At 38.1% G+C, this 23111-nt stretch overlaps 1 protein-coding gene across 1 annotated transcript; it reads left to right on the top strand.

Moving 5' to 3' along the window:
- Positions 1-7313: 7313 nt before the first annotated feature.
- On the top strand, positions 7314-22759 carry LOC139144342 (calcium-activated chloride channel regulator 4A-like). The gene is made up of 11 exons (XM_070715043.1): positions 7314-7439; positions 10899-11052; positions 11607-11928; positions 12828-13014; positions 15028-15322; positions 16468-16751; positions 17227-17478; positions 17675-17899; positions 18886-19182; positions 21283-21519; positions 22427-22759. The coding sequence occupies exons 1-11, from the start codon at positions 7314-7316 to the stop codon at positions 22757-22759; spliced, it is 2712 nt and encodes a 903-aa protein (XP_070571144.1).
- The last annotated feature ends 352 nt before the right edge of the window (positions 22760-23111 follow it).

Here is a 23111-nt window from a genome sequence, read left to right on the forward strand (position 1 = left end):
CACTGATGCGTTAAAAAAATGAATCAATATTAGAAATTGCCTAGGAATATGGCTCTATAAACTGCTAAATTTATTTTTTTTTTTTTATTTATTTTTTTTTGGCGTGCATCCCCATAAATATACGGCTATATGATAATTTGTGAAGGGGGACTTGAAAACTCTGGATCATATAGACGGGGAAATTGAACATTTTTAAGAGTATTTAGAAGTTATCTGAGAAAAAATAAGATTTCCATTGCGATTACTTCCCCATCGTTATTTGTGAACGCAGCCTGAACTATGTCAGTGGAGCATCTAGGAAAACCACACAGGTTTCTCGAAATCTAAGGATTATTTTTTCGTGCCAGTTTACGTGTCATCCTTTAAAATGTGAAAACTTTGTAAGCATTTTGAATGTTTACAGAATCATGAAACTGAAGCTGACATAACATTTTTTCATACTAACTGCGAACGGAACTGGAAACGATGGGATGAAGCAGTAGATCTCCTACAGACGTTGTATGTTATACCGGTCATGGAGGACGCCACCTACGACAGTTTTCGACAAAATATTAACTCCAGAATGGCTTGAACGGGTACGCAGTTGATGTTGTGTGATTACAAATTTTAATATAGAATGGCCGTGTTTATTTTAACACTGACATTTTCATATAGCGCCCTTCGAACCATTTCGTTAATACTTTGAGTTTGGTGTCGGTCGGCGGGAAAAGAACATCCTGAACAATGGCGCCATATACTCGCTATGAAATCATCGAAATTTCTCAAACTCTACTTCGAGAGTTACAAAGACTACAGATCTGCGTGGCAGGGTTGTGTGTTACCAGCTATAGGCCTGTGATGGGAGGCCTTTAAACAGCGCGATAACGTAGTAACTAACCGAATACGTAGTAAAAGTTTATCGATAACGTTGTAATTTTTCCTAACCGATAACGTATCAACAACTTTACCGATAACGTATGAAATCAACTGATAATGTATTGGATCAAGTGATTCATGGGAATAGATTCATAGGGATAGATCTATCTTCGATCCGATCTATCAATCCATTGATCAAATGATAGATCGACCGATTGATCGATCGATGCACTGACCTATCAATCGATCGTAACTATTGTTAATCAAAGAGAGATGGTAAGGATCGTTATGTTGTGTTCTGATCGTTGCGTGAATTTTTACTCAGACCGTTCATTTGTACTCTCCTTGTATTTGATTTTTGCTTGAAGGAGGATATCTGGTATGTTTTTCTTCCTTGTATACACTATGATAGATTTTTCTTGAAAACTATGGCCAGTGTTTGATCGGCCTTCATGATTTTCCAGTTTCTTATCACATTGTTTGATTAGGCTGTTTTGATGAGTGATTAAAGGTTGTGCTGATAAGTTTTTTTTACATCATTACTCTTAATTTTGTTGATGTTGACGTTTTGTTACATTAACTTCTTTCCGATACAGCTATGTCTTTCTTTTTGTAATCTCGTTGTTGAATTTTTTGCGTTAAGAAATTGATCTTTTCTTATGAGGTCCACACTGTTGTCGCATGTGTGAACATATCCGAGTAATTCACTTTAATGAAGCCCTTGAAAGTGGGTGGCAGGAATTTCCGTCTCTCTCGACTGCGTCTCCGACATTTGACGCGACCACTAGGTTAAGGTGTGAGATTTTGTCGATAGAATGTTCAAAATATGAATTCCAAAGTTGAACGTAGCGTGCAGGGTGTTGCACTCCTCGATAAATGTTCTGAATGTTAGAAGTTAATATTCTCTTCCTGAGTAAATCATGAAATTGTCACCTTTAAAACGCTTCAACACGAGTATTTGACCAGATTTGAGATTTAATATAACTTTCTCCGTTTCATGGTATGTGATGTCAGCTATTTCTGGTGAGCCCATGCTGCATCCTTAGACTTGTTTGTATTTTTCTCAGCTGAATTAAAATATGCTGTGTTTCAGAATAATCGACAGAAAGGCTTTCATGTACGTTGTTACTGTTTGTTTGGTATCGTATGTGTTTGCTGGTACTGTTTCAGAGTTCAACGCTACGATTCATGGCTTCATTTTGTTGCATGTTTTTCTACATTGATAGCATGTCTATTAATACCAGAATAAAGTTGTTTGGTATTTTTATTGATTATAAATAGCTAATGAAGTTTTGTGCCCTTGACATACGTTATTCGTCTTTGGGCGATTGGTTTATGACAAAGTCTAGAAATTCAGAGATTTGGTTTGTTGTGCTCGAGCAGCCACTTCTAATGGCAGGTGGGATAATGATTGTTCCTTGCTTGGGTTTATCTATATTTGGCAGAAGATGCCGTCGTGGTATACAAATTATTCTACTTTATAATACAGGAATGGGGAAACTGTAAGTCACGTCGTCAATGGTCTTTTGTCTCACATAAATGATTTCATATACCATTTCTATCGTATAGTTAATGTCGCAAAGTGTAAGTTGCTTCCAGATAATTTCACAATTTTGGGGTTTCCGCTGTTCGTAGTGTTCGACAAGGACTTATCTTACAATGGATTTCTGATTGATTGGTTGTTTGTTTCTCATGATATTGTACAGTCTTATGATGCGAATAATTTTTTTGATATCTCACACGCCAATTTTTTTCTGTATAGGCACTACGGAGTGGGAATACGTTTTAAGCCTTTGCTTAATGCTTTGATTTCAACATTTGTTAAGCTGTGATTTGCAAGTTTTTTGATGAATCTGAGAATCTTTCTCAGTTCCTGTCTTTGTTTAACCTGCTATTTCTGTTTATGTGCTTCCTGCCGATTTTACATTTTTGGTTTCAAAACAGCGAAACGAGACCAAAAGCGAAAGGCAAAGACACTCTTCATAAAATTCACGGAAGCTGCAAAACATTAAGGTTAGCTAGCTTCCAAAGGCAAGAAAAACTAAAGTTTTCTCTTTGTTCAAAAACCCATTACCAAACAGTCTTTTTAGGCCAGCACATCCTCCAAAAAGAGAACTACTATAGCACAAAACTATGTGTCTGTCACAAAACCGAGACATAAAAACCCAGAAAATTTAACAAACGAAAAAGGCTTCTCAAACAAAGGAAGCAAAAGGCCAAAATCACAAGCATAATTTTTTTTCGCGGACCAAGGTCACATGATCAGGGTCTAAGCAATATTAATTCACCGGTTTCTCGCCATATATTTCGTTATCAAGAAATCACACTAATACCGATCTACTCACTATACCGTAACACTTTGAAAGGTAGAACTGATGCGTAAAGTTGCCTTCATTTCCTTTATATCGATTCAGTTTTTCAGACAGAGGTCATTGTTAAATAATCAATAATTTCATAATAGTTTGTAGCTTGTGTTGAGCTTATTGGCTAAGTTTTGTTACATTTATCGTTTATTTTGAGTATATGGAATACAAATACAAATTGTACATTACCTTTATACTATCATTTCGTTAAATGAGCTATTGTACTAAGCATAGTGAACTTCATAATCTGCCATTTTGTAACTTTCGGTTGCCATTTTAGATTTATGACGTCATCACAATAATTTATTTGCGTCAATTATGTGTTTTGTCTGTAATTTTGGGTATTAATATCAGTTTAGGCAATAAAATGCTGAAAATAGTATTTTAACATTATCTGACAATATTAGGGGGATATTTTGAATTTAGTCGGCCATTTCGGTTTTATGACGTCATCATCATAATGGATTTGCATCTATTTTATGTTGTATTTTTAATATGGGATGTTTGTGTCTGTTTATTCAAAAAAACATTGAAAACTGCCAGAATAAAATGTAATTTGATATTTGAAAGCCATCGCTCGCGATCCCATTTTGACTAAATGAGAAGGAATTTCTATTTCAACAGCCTGGGAACTTAAAGAGCTCATTGACAACGAAAATTCATGTGCAAACAATGACTTTGTGCGTTATACTAACACGACTGATGACATTTTTGCTTTGCTTTCTCAAAGCAATTGGCACAAGTGTACTCGCTGTGAAGAATCGCCCAGTCGGCCTAAACTTCTTTTTATGTATTGTTTCGATGCCTACATTAAGACAATGATATATAAGAGGATGAACATGTGGTGTTCTATAAAGCACGTGACCAATGGACTGGTTACAACACCTGTTTATTACCCTTGGTGGCATTGCGTTCCAAGAAATAACGTCATTATATATACCCCTCGGCCTACGGCCTCGGGGGAATAGCGATGTATTTCTGGTAACGCATGACCCCTCGAGGTAATAAACGGGTGCCATAGCCCTAATGACCAGGTAATAGGTATGTCTCCACACTAGTTTGATAATTTTATAGTTATGTAAGTTAAGAAAGGGTATTGAAATTCGTAGAGAATGTACACTGAAGATCAAAATTGGATACTGGCGTGTTACGCTTGCCATCTTGAATAAAGAATAAAGATCTACGGTTGTGCTACAATCTACATCTTGGTGTGTCAGCTTCAGTTACTGAAAGCATTACGATCCAGACTGGTACCTCAACTCGTAAATTCCCCTAACTACGAGCGTGACACATACATACATACATACATACATACATACATACATACATACATACATACATACATACATACATACATGCATGCATGCATGCATGCATACATACATACATACATACATACATACATACATACATACATACATACATACATACATACATACATACATACATACATACATACATACATACATACATACATACATACATACATACATACATACATACATACATAATACATACATACATACATACTAATATTTTTTATCCATATATGGTTCTGAAAGAAATAATGCAGTAAAATGGTAATGCATGCTGAATATAATATTTATTTTAAAATTCAAAATGAGTAACATTGTAATCATTTCCTGTAATGTTTGACTGGTTTGGCTCCTGCGCTGTCCCCTTCAAGGAAAATGTGATGGGTGGATTAGAATTGTCGATCAAATGAGTTGGCCGTTCAAATTCTTCATGGAAACGTTTGTGTATATGATTTTGAGATGCAGGTTGTGAACTTTAACTACAGGAGCTCTCAGACTGTGAGCGTTTCCTCGTATTAAGAAGTTCATTACCCGAAATTGAAGAAATAAAATTGCAGACAATTAAACGTATACGAACTGAATAGGCTAACAACCAGTAAATAACAACCTTCTTGAATCAGACTGGCTAAAGCTGAGAAATTGTCAGTGTGTCATAACATTCGAAATAATAATTAAAAGGTAGGCCCTAATGATAGTTTTTACTGGCGGTCGCGAAACATCATTTGAGTGTATCGCAGTGCCGTCCATTTGATCACAAGATAAGGTGAAAAAGTGCTGATATTAAAATTTCGATCAAAATAGCAAAATGCTGATTTCCATTTATTTCATGTTAATGTACTTTCGTGTATTTAGCTAGGCCCTATGATAGCATCTAAACGTGTATAGTACATTGCCATCAATGTCAGATGTAACCTGGATTGTTGTGGGCATGCGCGGTCTGGTTTAGGTTCTCCTTCAACTCGTGTTTCGGCGATATCGCCTTTTTCAGTTTTCTTCGATCGCCTCATCACAATTATCAACACTGAGACTATGAATATGGCAGCTATGACCGCGACAACTATCAAACAGATAAGAAATATCTCCCATCCTGCCAACCCGCCGTCATCAACGATCGGAGTCGGCACAATAGTGTCTGTGCGATGTTCGAGACAGCGCCCTCATTGCCGGCGGTGTCAACAGCTCGGACGGCGAAGTAGTAGGTCATTCCCGCACCGCTTGCATTTGTCAACACAACGTACATTTCCAAACAGCCCGCTGGCAAAGGTGATGTCAGGTTTCCGACGACAAGATCGTCGTTGGTGACCAAAGTAGTATTTTCAAAGTCACTTAGATGTCATCGAAGGTATTGGAATAACGCAAGTCATAGTGATTCGCTGTACGAAAGAGCACATACATAGCGTTAATAGAACAGCCAATAAAACATTAATAAGTCTTGAGTCACACAAAATTCAGTTGATGAATGTCGCAAAAGCGTTCCTTGACGACTCTCAACACTTTCTCCAGTCCAATACAGGGATAAGAGAGAAGTATTATGGTAAGAGAGTTGTCCGAGGAAAAGCTAAAATATAAAATAATTACCGAAACACAGACGGATATAAACCTTAATCATATTTCCTACAATCGAATCAAGGAGGTCAGATATGAAAGGGGTGTATATAGACACGGACAAGATGGAGCTGTTCTTCATAGAATGGTGTAAGTATTCTGATTTGAGCAAGAAAGTGAATAAACGTAGATCAATCTAAGTGTAAAGATCGTTAGAATGAAAGAAAAACATACAAACCTATCCCTTGGTCGAAATCATCTCCCACAGCTGTCCACTCCAGAGTGATTGTCTGATTCTCTTAGTCCGAACTGGGACTCTCTAGATCCACAATTCTTGACGGGGATAGAAGTCGTCGTCCTCACTTGGTATTTCGACGTCACTGTCAACTTGGAAGACCCATCCGACGCTACTCGGCGAAAGTCTCCGACGGCTAGTGGGTTGCCTGCCTCGGGAATTATCGCTGGAATTAAGATTAAAGAGATTTAGTTTCATTAAAGTCTTTATGAAGAACTACTCTGTTTTGGAATGAACTGCCGACTAAAAACAAACTAGGTTGAATAATCTGATAATATGCAAATAGTTTATCAATGTTGTCTGTCAGCCGTCTATTTTAACTTGAAGGATAAAAAGTTTCAAATAAACTATAAATCTTTTTTTAGCGAAGGGAAAACGACTCACAGTAATTGATTGGCTTTGAGGCGGAATTGGTAGCCGCGCCAACGACAACGGCTGTGCCATCCTCATCATTTGCAAAAACTTGTGTCCCATGATAGCGACACGACCTTTGGCAGTTTGCGTCCACAAAATCGTGGAACTAGGCAGATAGATGCCATCATCTTTTGTGATATCAGCTCCTTCAATGTACAATACACGTATAGAGAATTTGAATTTGACAACGGATCATTGATGAATATCACAAGGTGAAACATTTGGCCAAATTTTGTTTCTTGGTATCCAAAACGGCATGAGATGGCGTCGGTAGAAATAATTTTGATGTAGCTTTTTTTGTAAATAATGACAAAGAATGGACGACAAAATGTGCCAATCTAGCCGTAACAACATATGTTACAACTCTCGAATGAATCCACTGGGATAATTGTAATCTATGATGCATCCCTCTTTGGCCAACGTCGTAAAATGTTATTAGCAAGTTCATGTAAATTTACATTTTTCGTTTCCAGATTTTCGATCGTTTGCTCATAAAAGTCAGCCCCGCTTATTGAGAACGATAGTATGAACGACAAAGTGCCTACCAACACCATTGTCAAGAAGGGGCAGCTCAACAGCATCATATGGACTTGGCCTTTCAACTATGGCCGTGACCTTGGCATTGTTGACCTGCTGGTAGCCTTGGAGGAGGTCAGCGTGTATTACGATCATTGGCGGTGATTCTGTGATTAGACTAGTGCTGTTGCTTGACGATAATCTCAGTGGGTCTGAAGTCAAACTGGCCGACTTCGATTCTATTGATATTTCCACCACCCGATCTCTCGAGTCAGTGTTTTTAATGTGGTACAACCAGTGCCCTGGCTGAGAGAAGAAAACGCACAGTTGTATTGATTCGCGACAGACTCGACGTAAAGAATGGTTTTACAGGCACGATGCCAGATTGAAATAAGTAATAATCTGATGTAATGGATGAAAAGAGATAAGCGTTGAGATAAGTCTTGACATAGTAAAACATGTTATCTTGAAAATCTTACATCTCGAACCTCGATGCACGATGTTACATCTTGAGAAAGATTAATGATCAAATAAATAATATATTTTTTAAGAACTTTAGATACAATGAAGCGACCTTCTTAATATTTATAGCATTACCAAACTGGTTAGCATTTCTTTAAAAACTACGTAATTGTAATTGTTACTCTAAAGTAAAATAAATATGTTTTGTGAGAAATTTTAATGGTATCATGTCTAAAAACTTCCTGAGTATGGCATCAATAACTTGCGATGTAAAGTGAAGTAATATCCCCGGAAGATTATATTTTCCTATATTTGGCTGCTGCATACACCATGCTTTTAAAAAACTTAAATATCGGTCCGCTATCCATGGTCAATTGGCACTGTATTTCAACGTTTTGACTTCAGCGTTTGTCGAGAGACCGTGGTAACGCCATGGCAGATTATTTGCAACACAAGTTCAGCATGTAAAATAGAGTTTCTTACTCCCCATTTCCCTAAACTTCATTTCAAACGCCTATTATTCAACTTGTCAATCAACTGTGTATTTGTTTAATGTCCAACATCATTGTTGAAATCTAAATTTGAGCCAGACCAGAATTCACCAGTCGACAATGATATAATATAAATTATGTATGTTGTGACCAACATAGTCGTGTTTGCAAGATGTGGTCTTTCTGTTTCAACATACATCGAGGAGACATGAGCTGCTTATTCATTATCAATACGTACAGTTATTGAGCGTTTATGATTATATAACATGTATTAAAAGCGACAGCGACTGTCATTTGTAGCAAAAAAGACTTCTGTGTTTCCTGCAGTTGACAAAATCCAAATGAAAACATATCAAACTGTCGCATATCCGTAACGACACAAAGATGCATATGTGACGTCGAATACAAGTAAGTTGATTCATTAAAGTCTACTATGTCAAAGTTTAAAATGACCCTGGCTGCAAAACAGAAGTTTACAATATCTCAGAATTGTCTAAATGACGTGGTGGTATATGAAAGCTACATTGTTTTCAACTTATGTGCACATGTTTATTTTCTTAGCCAGGAACTTTTTACGATTTACTACAAACAATCCAAATAACTGACTTTTGTGTTTGGCTGTGTATAGGCGTGTGTGTGCATCTTATGCTGACAAAAAGTTATCCACGTTATTATAGCAACAAGTTGCAGTTCGAACAAATGAAAAACATTATTTACTTAATCAATTTAAAAGCAGACAGAAGAACTGTAGTTTAAATCAAATCAGACTTTAAGAGACCTAATCGTCAAAGTCGTTGAAATACTGTGGAAGACTCAAATATCAGTACTGAATATTGTGATAACTGTAATAAGACTGCAACTTTGATTTAAAATTCAATTTTTAAAAAAGCGGTCGTCAATACAATGGCTGATTGGGAAATTATCAGTGTGATGAAAATAAAAATGATATTTTACTTGAAAATCAAGAGATGCAATACTTGATTACACGACTCGTCGGACAAAGGCGTCTTATTAAAATTGTGCATGATTGTTGATCAGTACTAGACATGTTTCATGCTGTTCGTCACATTTAAACGGTGGACGTACTTTACCTCACCTGGCTCCTTGACCTCTTCTCTAAAGGTATTTAACTAATAATAAGAGAAAATGTCAGTTATCGACAAATAGATTAAATAAACATATTGTAATCAAGCTACAGGAATTTATGACCGTCAATTGACCCGGATACCACAGTGACCTCAGGTTGAGCAAGTAAAGTGTCTCTTGAGGTGTAAGTGAGAGACCGAGATATCCTCGGCTCCAGGGTCCATCTAGTCTGGCAGAGACCCTGCGATTCGCGTTCTCCCCTGTTGGAACACGCGCGCCCTTCAGAGACGCGACGCGAATCCCAGGGTCTGGACGTTCTTGCAAGCGACCGGTCGGATTTCTGCCTGATCCGGGTACTTTATAGAACTCCACACACCCGTTAATCTAAACAAAAATGACAAGTAGCATAGCCAAATAAAATGAAAAATGAAAAATAAAAACATACCACGTATATAGGTCTACCGGCTACTAGTATATATCCTCTCCGCCCAGTTAGATAGGTATTTCTTTTGAGGTCACTACCCTTATGAATATTCATACCCTTGCAAAAACTGACAGTCGCTGTGTCTGGCAGCGCGTGCTCACAGCTGCACAGCGTAGTCTTCGAATGCAGGCCCATCGTGGGCGCGCACAAAACAAGGCACAGCGACTGTGGAGAGTCTAGGGTCCATCATGTTTGGTGTGATGTAATTTCAAACAAAGTTAAGGTATTTGGTATCTTAATCTCAAACTTCCTCTATTTCCTATTGTGAACGTACTCCCGGGGTACAAAAGGATATCATTACAGTCATGTGTCCACGACCTATCTTATCAATTTTTGATTAGCACATTGTTATGAAATGAAAATAAATAAATGTCGATTGTCATCTCCATCGTCAAGAGAAAATTTGCTAACACGGATCAATTAGATAAAAAGGCGCCCTGTCAAATATGCAGACACTTTGACACGATTTTTGCCAACAAAAATAGCTGTTCATAGGCGGAATTTCAAATTGATTCGATTATCATTGTTTTCAATAAATTGTATTTACATTTTATTAATACACCCCAGAAAGGCTTGGCAATATTTACTCAAAGAGATAAGTCATAAAACCCTCACAGAATACATGACGCAACAAATAACGGATTGTATCAACTATCAGAGACCAGGATTAACTCTGTTAGATGTTTCTGTCTGTTGTTTTCCTTCGAAATTGCAATCCTTATATACAAATGTTGCTGGTAATATTGGGGATTAAATCCAAACGGGGGTTTAATTGAAATGGCCAAACTTAGAAGTTGTGAAGTAGACTGCCACCGAAGTATCTCGCGGACTGTACCATTATTTTTAGGGGAGGCCTACGGGTGTGAGGGGCTGAATAGACGTGCAGTGTTGCGCAAATGACATTGGCATTATGACGCGCAAATGGCAACTGCCTCTTCATCTGTTTTACCGTACTGCTCGCTGTGAAAGATATATTCATTCCATGCAAAATTGATCCACTAGTAATGTCTTTGTCAGGAATATGGATAAGCAAGGCTTGTGGGCACGTACGTCCTTAACACCCTATCACAGAAATACAATAAAGCCAACATCGGCCTTTACAGGGACGACGGCCTAGCCGCACTGAAAAACATCACAGATAGCCAGGCTGAAAGAACCAAGAAAGACATCTTCAAAACTTTCGCAAGTTTCAACCTGAAGATCCACCATAGAATTCACCAAGGTGGCAAACTTCCTGGAACTTACCTTTAACCTCACCAATGGTAAATACCAGCCATACAGAAAACCGAGTGACCACCCATTGTACATCAACACGAAGTCAAATCATACGCCAACTAAATCAAACACCTCCCAGCGTCCATTAAAAAGATTATGCAACATCTCATGCGACAAAAATGTCTTCAAAGGCGCCCCTCCAACATACGAAAAGGCATTTAAAGCAAACGGATTCAAGGAGAATCTAATATACGCAAGAACATGTACAACACCTATCAACAAAGCAAGAAAAACAGACAAAGGAACATCATTTGGTACACCCCACCTTACAGCAAGAATGTCAAATCTAACATTGGGAAAATCTTCCTCAAGCTGATTGAAAAGCACTTCCCAAGCGACTCCAAACTACATCCAATACTCAACAAGAACAACGTCAAAATCAGCCACAGCTGCATGAAAAACATGTTTCGATCATCAACGACCACAACAGGAGAATTGCAACACAACAGAATGATACCACATAGAAGGCCTGCAACTGCCGAAAGATTGAAAACTGCCCCCTAGATGGAAACTGCCAAGCGACATCTTCAGTCATATACAAAGCCACAGTGAAAGAAGAAAATGAAGACACTAAATGCTACTACGGACTAACAGAATCAACATTCAAAAGCCGTTACACCAACCACAGGTACTCATTCAACCACAAGAAACACGCTAACAGCACCGAACTTTCAAAGCACGTATGGAAGCTAAAACAAGGAGGACGACCATTCACTATCAGCTGGTCCATCGTCACCAGGGCAAACGAAACAAAACGCCGCAACTTGTGCCTCGCAGAAAAACTCTGCATAAACAACGCCAACAAGAACGGTCTACTCAATAAAAGGTCAGAACTTGTCTCTAAATGTCGCCACGGAAACAAATTCTATTTGATGAACTATACCTGCGACCCCACCTAGAAAATGGAACTGCCAACTATATATCAACACCTTCGCCACCTGGGTGCCGACGAGCATTCTGTATGCCGGGAGCTAGGATTCTTCAGTTGTCTGATGACCGCATAGAGCGCGAAACTCAGAGTCACAACTCAGTTACTTTGTCACTCCAGTCAACCCTGAAGTACAAATCGCTCTGCGGAATGACCGCATCGAGCACTTTCTCAACCAGCTAGTACAGCCTAACCGGTGTGTGTGTGTGTGTGTGTGTGTGTGTGTGTGTGTGTGTGTGTGTGTATTTACAGATAGACAGATAGATAGATAGACAGATAGATTGATAGATAGATAGATTGATAGATAGATAGATAGATAGATAGATAGATAGATAGATAGATAGATAGATAGATAGATCGATGATAGATAGATAGATAGATAGATAGATAAATAAAATTAAAGACATTCGTGTGTCATGCTATGATTCTATTTATGAAATATGACGAAAGGCGTACTGGGATTGGCCAGTAAACATAATCAACAAAGGATTATATTATTGTATGATCATGAGGGATTGCTAGTTTTGGAGCACACCCTGCATGAGCACAGCTTGCAGTATCAGGGACGTCACAAGTAGGCCAAAGGTAATATATTTTCAATCCCTCATGTTTTAAGACCTGTGACAAGTTTTAGGAATGCCCACGCGTAAGGTACTTCTCTTTGTTGACTCCACCCTAACACATATAAGGTAGTAACCTGCAAACTTGTTGCCATTTAGAGCCGAATATTTCTACTCCAGCCAAGTTACTCCGGAGAGGAAACCCTGAGCCCAGAGTTTTTTCTGAGACATTGCTAGATTCGTGATAGGAAATATTAAGTATTTACTTGTCACCGTCGGCACTGTGTTCCTCTGCCTGTACTTAGTAGCTGTTGTGGATTGTATTCGTAATCCAGTGCGGCTCATAAAACATGGATACGGCGATGTGTTAATCGCCATACACGAAAGCATCCCGGAGGACCATCTGATCGTCGACAGATTAAAGGTAAGCGATCGAACTCTTCACTTGAAGCAGCATTTTGAGAAATGTGGGGTGTTTGGCGGTCATTGACTTTGACGGCACCTGGCCAGTCATTAACAATGCTTTTGATCCGGTTGATGTAAACAGCTTTAAAACCATTTCCGACACGGATGTTTCTGTTTAATCTAGAGCTTTAAATTCTCGGTTGGTAGTTTTGGTGTAGAATTAATGAATGAGAGTAAAATAATAGCGGGATAAAAGAGAGAGCAATGTTCAAGAAATATCCCAATTGTTTCACAAATGGTCAAGAACGTGAGAGTTAAAGCTTTTTTCACCTTATTTTGTTAAATCAGCGCTCATTGCACATTTTACGTGAACTATTGTACGTGAAATACGTCAAGTATGGGTGTGTGACTTTTTCCAAATCGTTTCAAACTTTTTTCCATTACGCTTTGAACAATATTTTACAATAAAGTATTAAATGACATTTTTTTGGAATTAACTTTTCTTATTTATTTTCTTCCGTAATCCCAACGATGTTTTTATTTCAATCGAGAAAGACAGTTTCCGGCTATCTTTATCTGTACAGACACGTTCATATATTTAATGACACTTCCCATGTATTTTAAGATAAATGCTATTTTTATGAAAAGCTACATGAACACACTGCTATCATATAGACAAAATGAATTTTTCTGTATTATTCATACACGTTCAGACTTTATTTAGAAAGAAAAATTGAGTTTTTAAAAGAATTTTTACACTGTAACGATAAATATGTTGAAACATTCGGCGCACCGCATGAAAGCCCTAACAAAGAAAATACATCCTGTCTCGTATTAGTAACACGTACTGGCTTATCTTAGTGAACATTTGAGTTCCCTAGCTCGTCAAGCGCATCTCTTGCTGCAAGCCTCATGCTGGCAGACCTCGGGAGAAGATTACGTTTGGTTTGTATTTAAGGATACAAAATGGCAGCTGAGATATCAAAATTTGTTATCGTGTTGCTATATCGTGTCGCTCTGTGACTAACATTATGAATTCAGCGATTACACATGGGGAAGAAATGTTGTGGAAATTCAGGGTTTCAACCTACACTAAACACTTGACACGAACGGGTGTTCTGTAACGCCGGCGTCATCGATCAATGTCTATCAACTAAGATAGATCCGGGTACCAATTTGACAATTTTAAATTAATTGACTAGTGCCCAGATTAAGTATGACCTGCGCGTGAGCTATGGTTGTGTGTTGCGTCAGTTGGCCAAACATGCAGTTATTAACATTTGAACTGTGACATTAGGCTAACTGATGAATAACAAAATTTTGGAATCCAATTGTATTCAGAATTATGGTATGCGATTTTTGTGTCAGCTTCAACAGCGACACATTTCCCAAATCCGTGAATACCAGAAGCCTGCTCTTTGCCTTGTGTGATATTTATCGTTTGTTGTCTTGTTTCAGTCGTGACCAAAAGAACAATGTCACCATGTCTATCATGTCGTTTTACTTCATTCAATTTATTCACCCTCCAGTGTAATGTATCATACAAACATACAATATGTTTTTCGAAACATATATATAGTTTGAAACACATACAATGTATCGTTAAACGATAGCCTGAGAAGTATGTGAGATATGTGTAACTCAACAAGTTACTCTATGAACCTCAAATTCCTATCATGCACTTTTACGATAACGTTTTACTTTGTGAACATTAAATATGTGGTCCTTTCTTTCACAATCCAAAACAAAAATAAAAGATCACCAAGCAAATGATAGAATTAGAGATGCAATGAACGTAAATGTACCAATAATTAAAATTTAAAAAAGGCCGATGTTCCCTATGTGAACCCGACGAAAAAGCAAAATGTTTATGTGTTGTGAAGACATGACGGTGACAAGGTACTTTGTTCTGCCAGTTTCGAAATAGTTCGGCAGAGGTAAAGTATCCGCACAGAATCGTAGCATTTTCAGGGTCAGAAGATTTGTCTACAGGGTACATGTTGCCTGAATGTACGAATATGTTTTTATTCAGAATATCTTCAAGAGTGCGTCATCTCATTTGCATACCGCAACCCGACGGTGGACTTACTTCCAGAATGTCACTATTCTCATTCCTAAGACTTGGAGCGACAACTTGAGGGAGGCGCCCGCTACGACAGAGCGATTCGACAAAGCCAACTTCGTCGTCGATCAGCCGAATCCTGAGTACGGGGACAATCCGTACACACGCCAGACACGCGGTTGCGGTGAACCCGGTGATTTTGTCCACTTTACTGAAAGATGGGTGACAGATGAACAGTATAGCTGGTATTATTGGGGAGATCCAGGTTAACAATTTCTGTTATCTTTCACTATTTCGCATAACCTTATGCAAAGAAGTAAAACGACAACTAACAACTATGGTTCTTCATAACGCGTTATCATTGTCATACAGAGTACGGCACATGGACCAACTCTTTTGAGGCCCAAGGTGTTTGTCTGTTGGTTCGTTTCGAATAATACCATACCATACCATACCTCAAACCATGCCATTTTCTGTATAATCTTATGTTTAAAGAACACATCCACAGACAAAGAATGACTCTTTTTCCCTTTCAGACCGCCGGGATCCTGAATCAGCTATTTTACCAGTGTAAAATGTTGAATTTCCCATTGGCGGGTGTAGGGTGGGAGGGGAATTCAATGTTCAAATTCAATTATTTGTTTGGTAGGCTTTATGAAGAGTATCTAGAAACCTAGATCAATGTCTGATTAACTGGTAGCTTGTGTGTAATACTGTAGTGTACTCAATCATTTAATACAAATGGTCGCGCATAACAAAGCTTTACAGAACATTTATCAGGAAACTTGATTATCATACAAGCATTGCCATATCTAGGGCTGCTATTCCTTTCTGGTAAACATTTTTGAGCTACATTACTCTTTCTTTCTCTATTATTATACCATATACACGTATATTGATGGCGCAAATACTGCGATCTGATTGGACGACACGCTGAAACGACCGTGTTTTCTTCGCAAAACAGGCATGGAACAGGCATTGATCAGGCATGAGCTCTCAGCTTGAGAAACATTCCCATTTTGACGTTTCGTTCTAGAATCTCAGTGACATTATGATATCTCAGCAATGTACCACCTCAGCAACGGGTACACCACTCGATTTGACCAGTTCACGACTTATACGCACTCGCTATCGGTCGTGTACATATGTCGTGAACTGCTCAATATGTCACGTGGTATACCGTCGCTTGGTGTGGTTTATTACTTGTATAATTCTTTCAGTATAATTTACGTTGTTTAAATTCGCACCCTATACTTGTTTTTCTAATCAAATTTACTCATACATTGATGAGCTATATAAATGAGCATCGTTAGGTTATGCAAATTAATTATAATTACTTATCATAATTATACACTATAATCTCGTAGAATCTCGTAGATTTCATGCTATGCGTGTGTTATTCTTCTCTAGGTAAAGTAACAGTTCACGAATGGGCGCATTTACGATGGGGTGTCTTCAACGAGTATCCCGAAGACGATGACCAGCACTTTTATTATGATCAGAATGGCCGTGTTGAGCCAACGAGGTGCTCGGAATCCATCGTCGGGGAGTCCAGGGATATCCATAACAACTATGTCCGATGCAACACCGACCCAGACTCTGGAGTGATGCCGGAACCTGGATGTAGGTTTTTCCCTGATCTAAAAGGAAACGACGCGCCGGCGTCTCTCATGTATGCAAACTACCTGGACTCGGTAAGTATTTTAGTGTGAGATACCGGAACAGTTCATGGCAAATGCAACGTTTTAGCAAGTTTGCAATGAAAGTGATATCTACTTTTTTATAATATGCATTCTCGTGAAAATGACAATTTGTAAGCGCCATTTTGACATTGAAAAGAAAATTAATGTACTGTCTGCTTTAGATATATTTCTTCGTCATGGTTCCAAAATTTTTTCAGATCGCCCTATCGAATATCTCGTCCTGGATGATCTCACACTATAATATGGCACAGTGAGTCTCTGGACAATGAATTAATGTTAAAACCTAAAGATAAGTTTAAATTTTTCAACGCTTTGTTGTCGTAATAATCGCAAATAATCATGATTTCCACGGATTTAACGAAAAGAATGGCGGCCATTTTGAATTTTAAGCTTTACTGTAAATTTTGATTCAATTTACAAGTATCCCACACGGCACAAGAAGACTTTAATTTTCCTTGTGTTCCAGGTGATTAATTTCTGTCACAGCGATGACGAGAACACAGCTGGCCCGGCAAAACACAATCGGTTGGCCAGAAATAAACACAACAAACAATGCTTCTATCAGAGCATTTGGGATATCATGTTAAAACATGATGATTTCCAAGATGGGAAAACTCCCTTCAAAGAACCACTTGACACCACACCAAACTTCCTGGTGATGCAGGAAGTGGATTTAAGAATAGTTCTAGTTCTCGATATTTCGGGAAGCATGAACTCGGTGAGTATAATACAGGGTATCGTCAAGATGTGTTCGTGTTTTTCTGTGAATATTTTTGCTTGGTCGAGTCTGTTTCAAAGTTGTCATAAGTTTACGCGAAGTTCACGAAATCGGTCAGCGCTATTTCTATTACAATTTCCTGCAATTTATAAGAGTAACTTCTAATATTGTGTGATGACTTTCACATTTTACTAAGAGAAATCGACTGGAAGCGATGGTACAAGCTAGCACGAAATACATCGGCTACACTGTGCCGAACAACACATGGATAGGCATTGTAGAGTTCAGCACTAGCGCAGCCATTCGTTCATATCTAGTTCAAGTTGACAATATGGAAACTCGGAAAGATCTGATAAACTTGCTCCCTAGGAGTACTGGTGGTAGTACTTGTATCGGATGTGGCCTTCGGGATGGGGTCGAGGTAGGTCACCTTCTACTGCTGTTAGATAATCGAGGACAATATTGGCGTTCACATTATGAACTGTAATACTTGAACAGCATTAAATACGAAATATACTTCTTCGTTTGACAAGAAACACAAGTTTGTCCAAATCTATTGGGAGAAAAAGATTTTTCCTCTCCGAATACAACTGAACAAACATTAATGTAACATCTTGCCAATTTGTACTCAACTAATAAAAAGATCAATCGAAAAATCAATCGAGAAGTGGAATTTATAGCCAGTAAAACTCCAATAAAGTTTGGAAGATGAAATCTTCGAATGTTCCACCACAAGGCCTCTGTAACTTGTAACTTGTGTGTGAGTCTATCAGTAAAATTCGTTCGTGCCAGAACAGTACCATATACTATTGCCTGAAAACGGCAGGTGACACATTGCTCCACGCGAGGAGTTCAAATTGTCTCCTGCTGCGAGAACACATAAACCCATGTATTTATTTTTATTACATGCCTCTTCACAGTTAACGCTATGGCATTATTGACCAGCATCAAACAGATTTTAACGAAAGTCAAAATAGCAGTGGCCACACTGATATTTTATATCTAGCGTTAAGCGTCTACTCTGACGTCGAAAACGTCGAAGGGCCACACCGGGCCGGGTAACTATGGAAACCGCTCTGTACATCTATCACACAGCCCGCTAAATCCCCAAATATTCCTATTCAATCAATGCACTGAATTGCACTCACTTGGAGACATGTAATAATTTACCCTGGACGTTCACCCTTTTACCCTAACCATTGTTCTAGCCCCAAGTGGTAAAATGCCCAAATGATAATGTCTGGGGTCCGTCGTGATAGCAACTACCGTGTGCTCTTTCTTGTAATGATGCAGCTGCACTTCAAACGCGCAAACACTAAATTTGTGACATTAAATGGCAGTTAAGGGTCCCAAAGGCAACTTGACAGAAATTAGGGAGCATTTCTAACGACTCTTAGCTTTACGTAGGTCTTGGAACACGGAGGAAACACTGCAGCTGGCGGGATACTCTTCCTTGTCACCGATGGAGGGGAAAATAAACACCCATATATAAGAGATGTTGTCGATGAACTGGTCGAGAAAGCTGTTGTCGTCAATACATTGGCTTTGAGTAATGGAGCTGACGATGGATTGGCCGATTTGTCCGAGCAGACAGGTGGCAATTCATACTGGTATTCGGAAAGCCCCGATTCGACGGCTTTACACGATGCTTACATGGACACCATTCTTAGCCGTACCGCTGCAAACGTCAACACCCCGGTACAGGTGAGAGAGAGAATTATGGCAGTTTCTAGTTTGGCTGCATTCAAAAATATTGGTTACGGGGCTTGATGAATTAATGGAGGGGATTTGAAAATTTTGGGACTACCAGAGGGAGACTTGAAGATTTTGGTGCAGATCTGAATATATTTTGGTCCCTTATATATTTTACATATTCAGCATCCACAATTAATTTGGTATGTAATTCAATGAACAAATGAATGATATTATAAATCATCTAACGGTTCTAATGTTAGAAGTACTAAATCTGGAACCATTTTATCGCATTTCAAGACTTTGATTTCAAAGGAATCTAAAATAACATGAACGCAATTGAATTTTCACAAGGAAAACTTCCTGTAGGTCTTTTAACAGGATAGAAGCTGCAACTGTTGATAATTCTTTTCAATATTTCTGTGCCACATATCAAAACAGTTCCGTATGGTCTCCCTACAGCATGCTGAAACACATATTATTCAGCTTGTCGACAAAATCTGTATATGTAAATATTAGGAGATAATTGAATTAGACTGCAGACTGAAAGTCGTTCGTGAATTATATGTTGGCAAGATGAATATCGGACAGTTCAACTTGCAGTAAGAGTAGAGCTAGAACGCAGTTGATATACTGACTGCAGCAGTGTAGTTGTATGTTGACATTTCGATTTTAATGAAATGCAACTGACAGCGATATAAGTGTACATAACATACATGCAGATTGTGTTGATAGGCTGAATACTGAAAATGTCAACATTATAAAAACGAGAGATTTTAGTCAATACAAGAAGCAAAAATACTGAAAAAGTGCCAAAATTTTATGTTCGTAATATAGTTTGCTTCAGGATGTACAATAGGAAAAATTGAAACTATTGTCATATTTTTGAATTAAGCAATTTTAAGTTATTGTATGTTAGAATAATCAAAACGTAAAGAAACAAGATGAGGTTACTATGCCTGATTTTCTACAAACGTGACTATGATGAAGAGTCACTCTTTCTCATGAAAATCACCTATGTACATTTCGAGTTGATCACGAACCCAACATGTAAACTTTGAACAGTGAAGATTCTTAAGTTAGATGTGAAATGTGTACATAAGTGTTTTCACCAAATTGCCATTATTACACCCAAGACTTCACAGATTAAAAGTTTTACTTCATGGAATATGTCAATCTCCCAATATTGTCAATTTTTTACATCTTTTTAATCAGAATGTAGATCATATATGTCTTGTATTTAAAAAATCGGTATATCACCGCGCTCAGTTTTTCACTGTTTCGCGAAATGTAGCCAGGAGTTCACAAGTTACTATCTTGTGATCGTCATCTCCAGCGGGTATCATTTACCCGGCAAGCTTTGGATTAACTGAAGTCGGCTTTATACATTAATAAATCCAAAACGTCTACTGATGCATTTAAAATGATTAATTACGGTACTTGTCTTAGGAATATGGCTCTACAAACTGCTGACAGCATTTCTATAACCACTACTACAGGAAGCGTGCCGCATAAAACTGTGTCAAGCATCTATAGGCCGCAGTGCGCAATATATGTTGTTTTTCCCTGTGCATACATCCCTAAAATACTTTGGCTGTATGATACTTTTTGGGGTAGGGGGTTTGAAAAAAATGGTCATATAGATAAGGGTATCTCAAAGATTTTGGGGGGTATTGAGCGGGAATCTGTAAAAATGAGATGTCAATCGTGATTCCTTAAGTGCCCCCCCACACACCCACCATTATTGGCAACCTTATTAGTAGGTTTGCTGACGAAATGCATCGGCAAATGTCCTTGCGAATTACACTTCACAGGCTATTGTCCTTGAATGGACTAAAATGATACGATATGTCCTTTGTTTTCAGCTAAAAATTTTGTATTAACATCGTTAACCTTTCAGAATATGACCCTGTTTAACGAGGGCGCTGTCCGAGTCAATTTTCTCACAAGATGTCAATAAGTAGGCGTCTCTTTCTCTTGTTACTTTTTTCATAATTTTTCTTGAAAATATGTACATTGTACTTAGGTCGCTTTCTTTCTGGCGTAAAAAACCAACAGTCTCTCAATAAATCGAGTTATTATTATGTTATTATTGGTTCTCACCAAATACAGCTTGCTAGCTACAAGACGAAAGTCGGCAGGGGAGATGATTATGATAATCACGTGATCATTGACTCTTCCATTGGTCGAGACACCGTCTTTTTCATATTCTGGGACTTGAAGAGAAATCAGCGAGTTGACGTCACAATTACATCTCCACGCGGCACCATTATCGACGAAAATTCGGATAATTATCTAGTTGACACGAGAACACACAGCATCGTCATCATAATTGAAGGAATTGCCGAGGTAGAAAATTGTGTTTTCGCTGTAGCATGTAGTTTCTTGTTTTGTTTTGTTTTGTTTTCAATGTTATTTTAAATATTGCACGTTAATTACTTTCCTGCTATTTTTGCTGTAAATATAACCTGTCGAACCATATAAAACTGTCTATTGTTACATCAGTACACAATATCTGTGTAGTAGTTAGTACAGCAAATGTATAAAGCACGAATTCTGAAGCAAACCTATTTATTGATCACGTGGCCATCACGTGCACGTAAACATATCATATGCTCACAACGTCAATCAAACCAAATTCAAGGAGACATATTGCCATTGACATCCTCAAGTAACTATATCTAACAAGTACTCTTTTTAGATTGTTGGTTGAGAATACTGCGTCAAATTTCGCAGTTTTTAAGGAAATTAATACCTTTGAACACGATTGGAACTAATTTGGGATAATTGTATGGTGAAGTAATGTCGATTTAATGTACAAATGTTATCTCATCTGCTTTTCTTTTTATATTACACACTTGTTTTTATGAGTAATTTGCGATATTGCAACATTCAGCTATATGGCATCTAACACTTTTTTAGGAATTTTTATAAATATAAAAATCCAATTATCCCAAATTACTTCCATTCGTGCTTTTGATATTTATGTAAACACCAAGAAAGTAGCTTCATTATATTCAAAGTTCTTCTCAGAAAAAAGCATTTATTTGATCATGAATCTTTCTCAAGTTTTATCATAGTTAGTTGGGGTTTGAGATGTAAGATTTTCAAGATAACATGTTCTACTGTATCTCAATGCTTCGCTTTTTTATCCATAACCTCAAATCATAATTTATTTCTAGTATCGTTTCTGTAAAACCATTCTTTACGTCGAGTCTGTCGCGAATCAATACAACTGTGCTTTTTCTTCTCTCAGCCAGGGCACTGGTTGTACCACATTAAAAACACTGACTCGAGAGATCAGGTGGTGGAAATATCAATAGAATCGAAGTCGGCCAGTTTGACTTCAGACCCACTGAGATTGTCGTCAAGCAGCAGTTCTAGTCTAATCACAGAATCACCGCCAATGATCGTAATACACGCTGACCTCCTCCAAGGCTACCAGCAGGTCAACAATGCCAAGGTCACGGCCATAGTTGAAAGGCCAAGTCCGTACGGTGCCGTTGAGCTGCTCCTTCTTGACAATGGTGTTGGTAGGCACTTTGTCGTTCATACTATCGTTCTTAATGAGCAGAATCGACTTTTATGAGCAAACGATCGAATATGTAATTTTACATAAACTGGTTATTTTATGAAGTTCCGTCAAAAATGATGCAACATAGATTACACTTACCCGGTGAGTTCATTCGAAAGTTGTGACATATATTGTTACGGCTATAGATTAGCACATGTCGTTATATCTGTAGTCCTTCTTTTGTTTCTGATTATTCAAAAACAGAAATAGCTACATAGCTATATCAATGATATTGCTACCTTCGTCATTTCATGCCATTTGGAACCATAGTTCCGGCAACAAATTCTCGCCTATTGTTTTACCCAGTGATATTTATCAAGGATTGGTTGTCAAATTGAAATTCACTACTTGTATGGTTTTAGGAGTT

Source organism: Ptychodera flava, chromosome 11 (assembly GCF_041260155.1).
Source record: "Ptychodera flava strain L36383 chromosome 11, AS_Pfla_20210202, whole genome shotgun sequence".
Classification (NCBI taxonomy): Eukaryota; Metazoa; Hemichordata; class Enteropneusta; family Ptychoderidae; genus Ptychodera; species Ptychodera flava.

Excerpts from the sequence above, each read along its gene's own strand:
- LOC139144342 (XM_070715043.1), top strand. The coding sequence starts at position 7,314 with ATGAACGACAAAGTGCCTACCAACACCATTGTCAAGAAGGGGCAGCTC. Across the intron at positions 11,929-12,827 it reads AACGGTCTACTCAATAAAAG|ATTCGTGATAGGAAATATTA; the intron begins GTCAGAACTTGT and ends AGACATTGCTAG. Across the intron at positions 16,752-17,226 it reads ATGCAAACTACCTGGACTCG|GTGATTAATTTCTGTCACAG; the intron begins GTAAGTATTTTA and ends CTTGTGTTCCAG.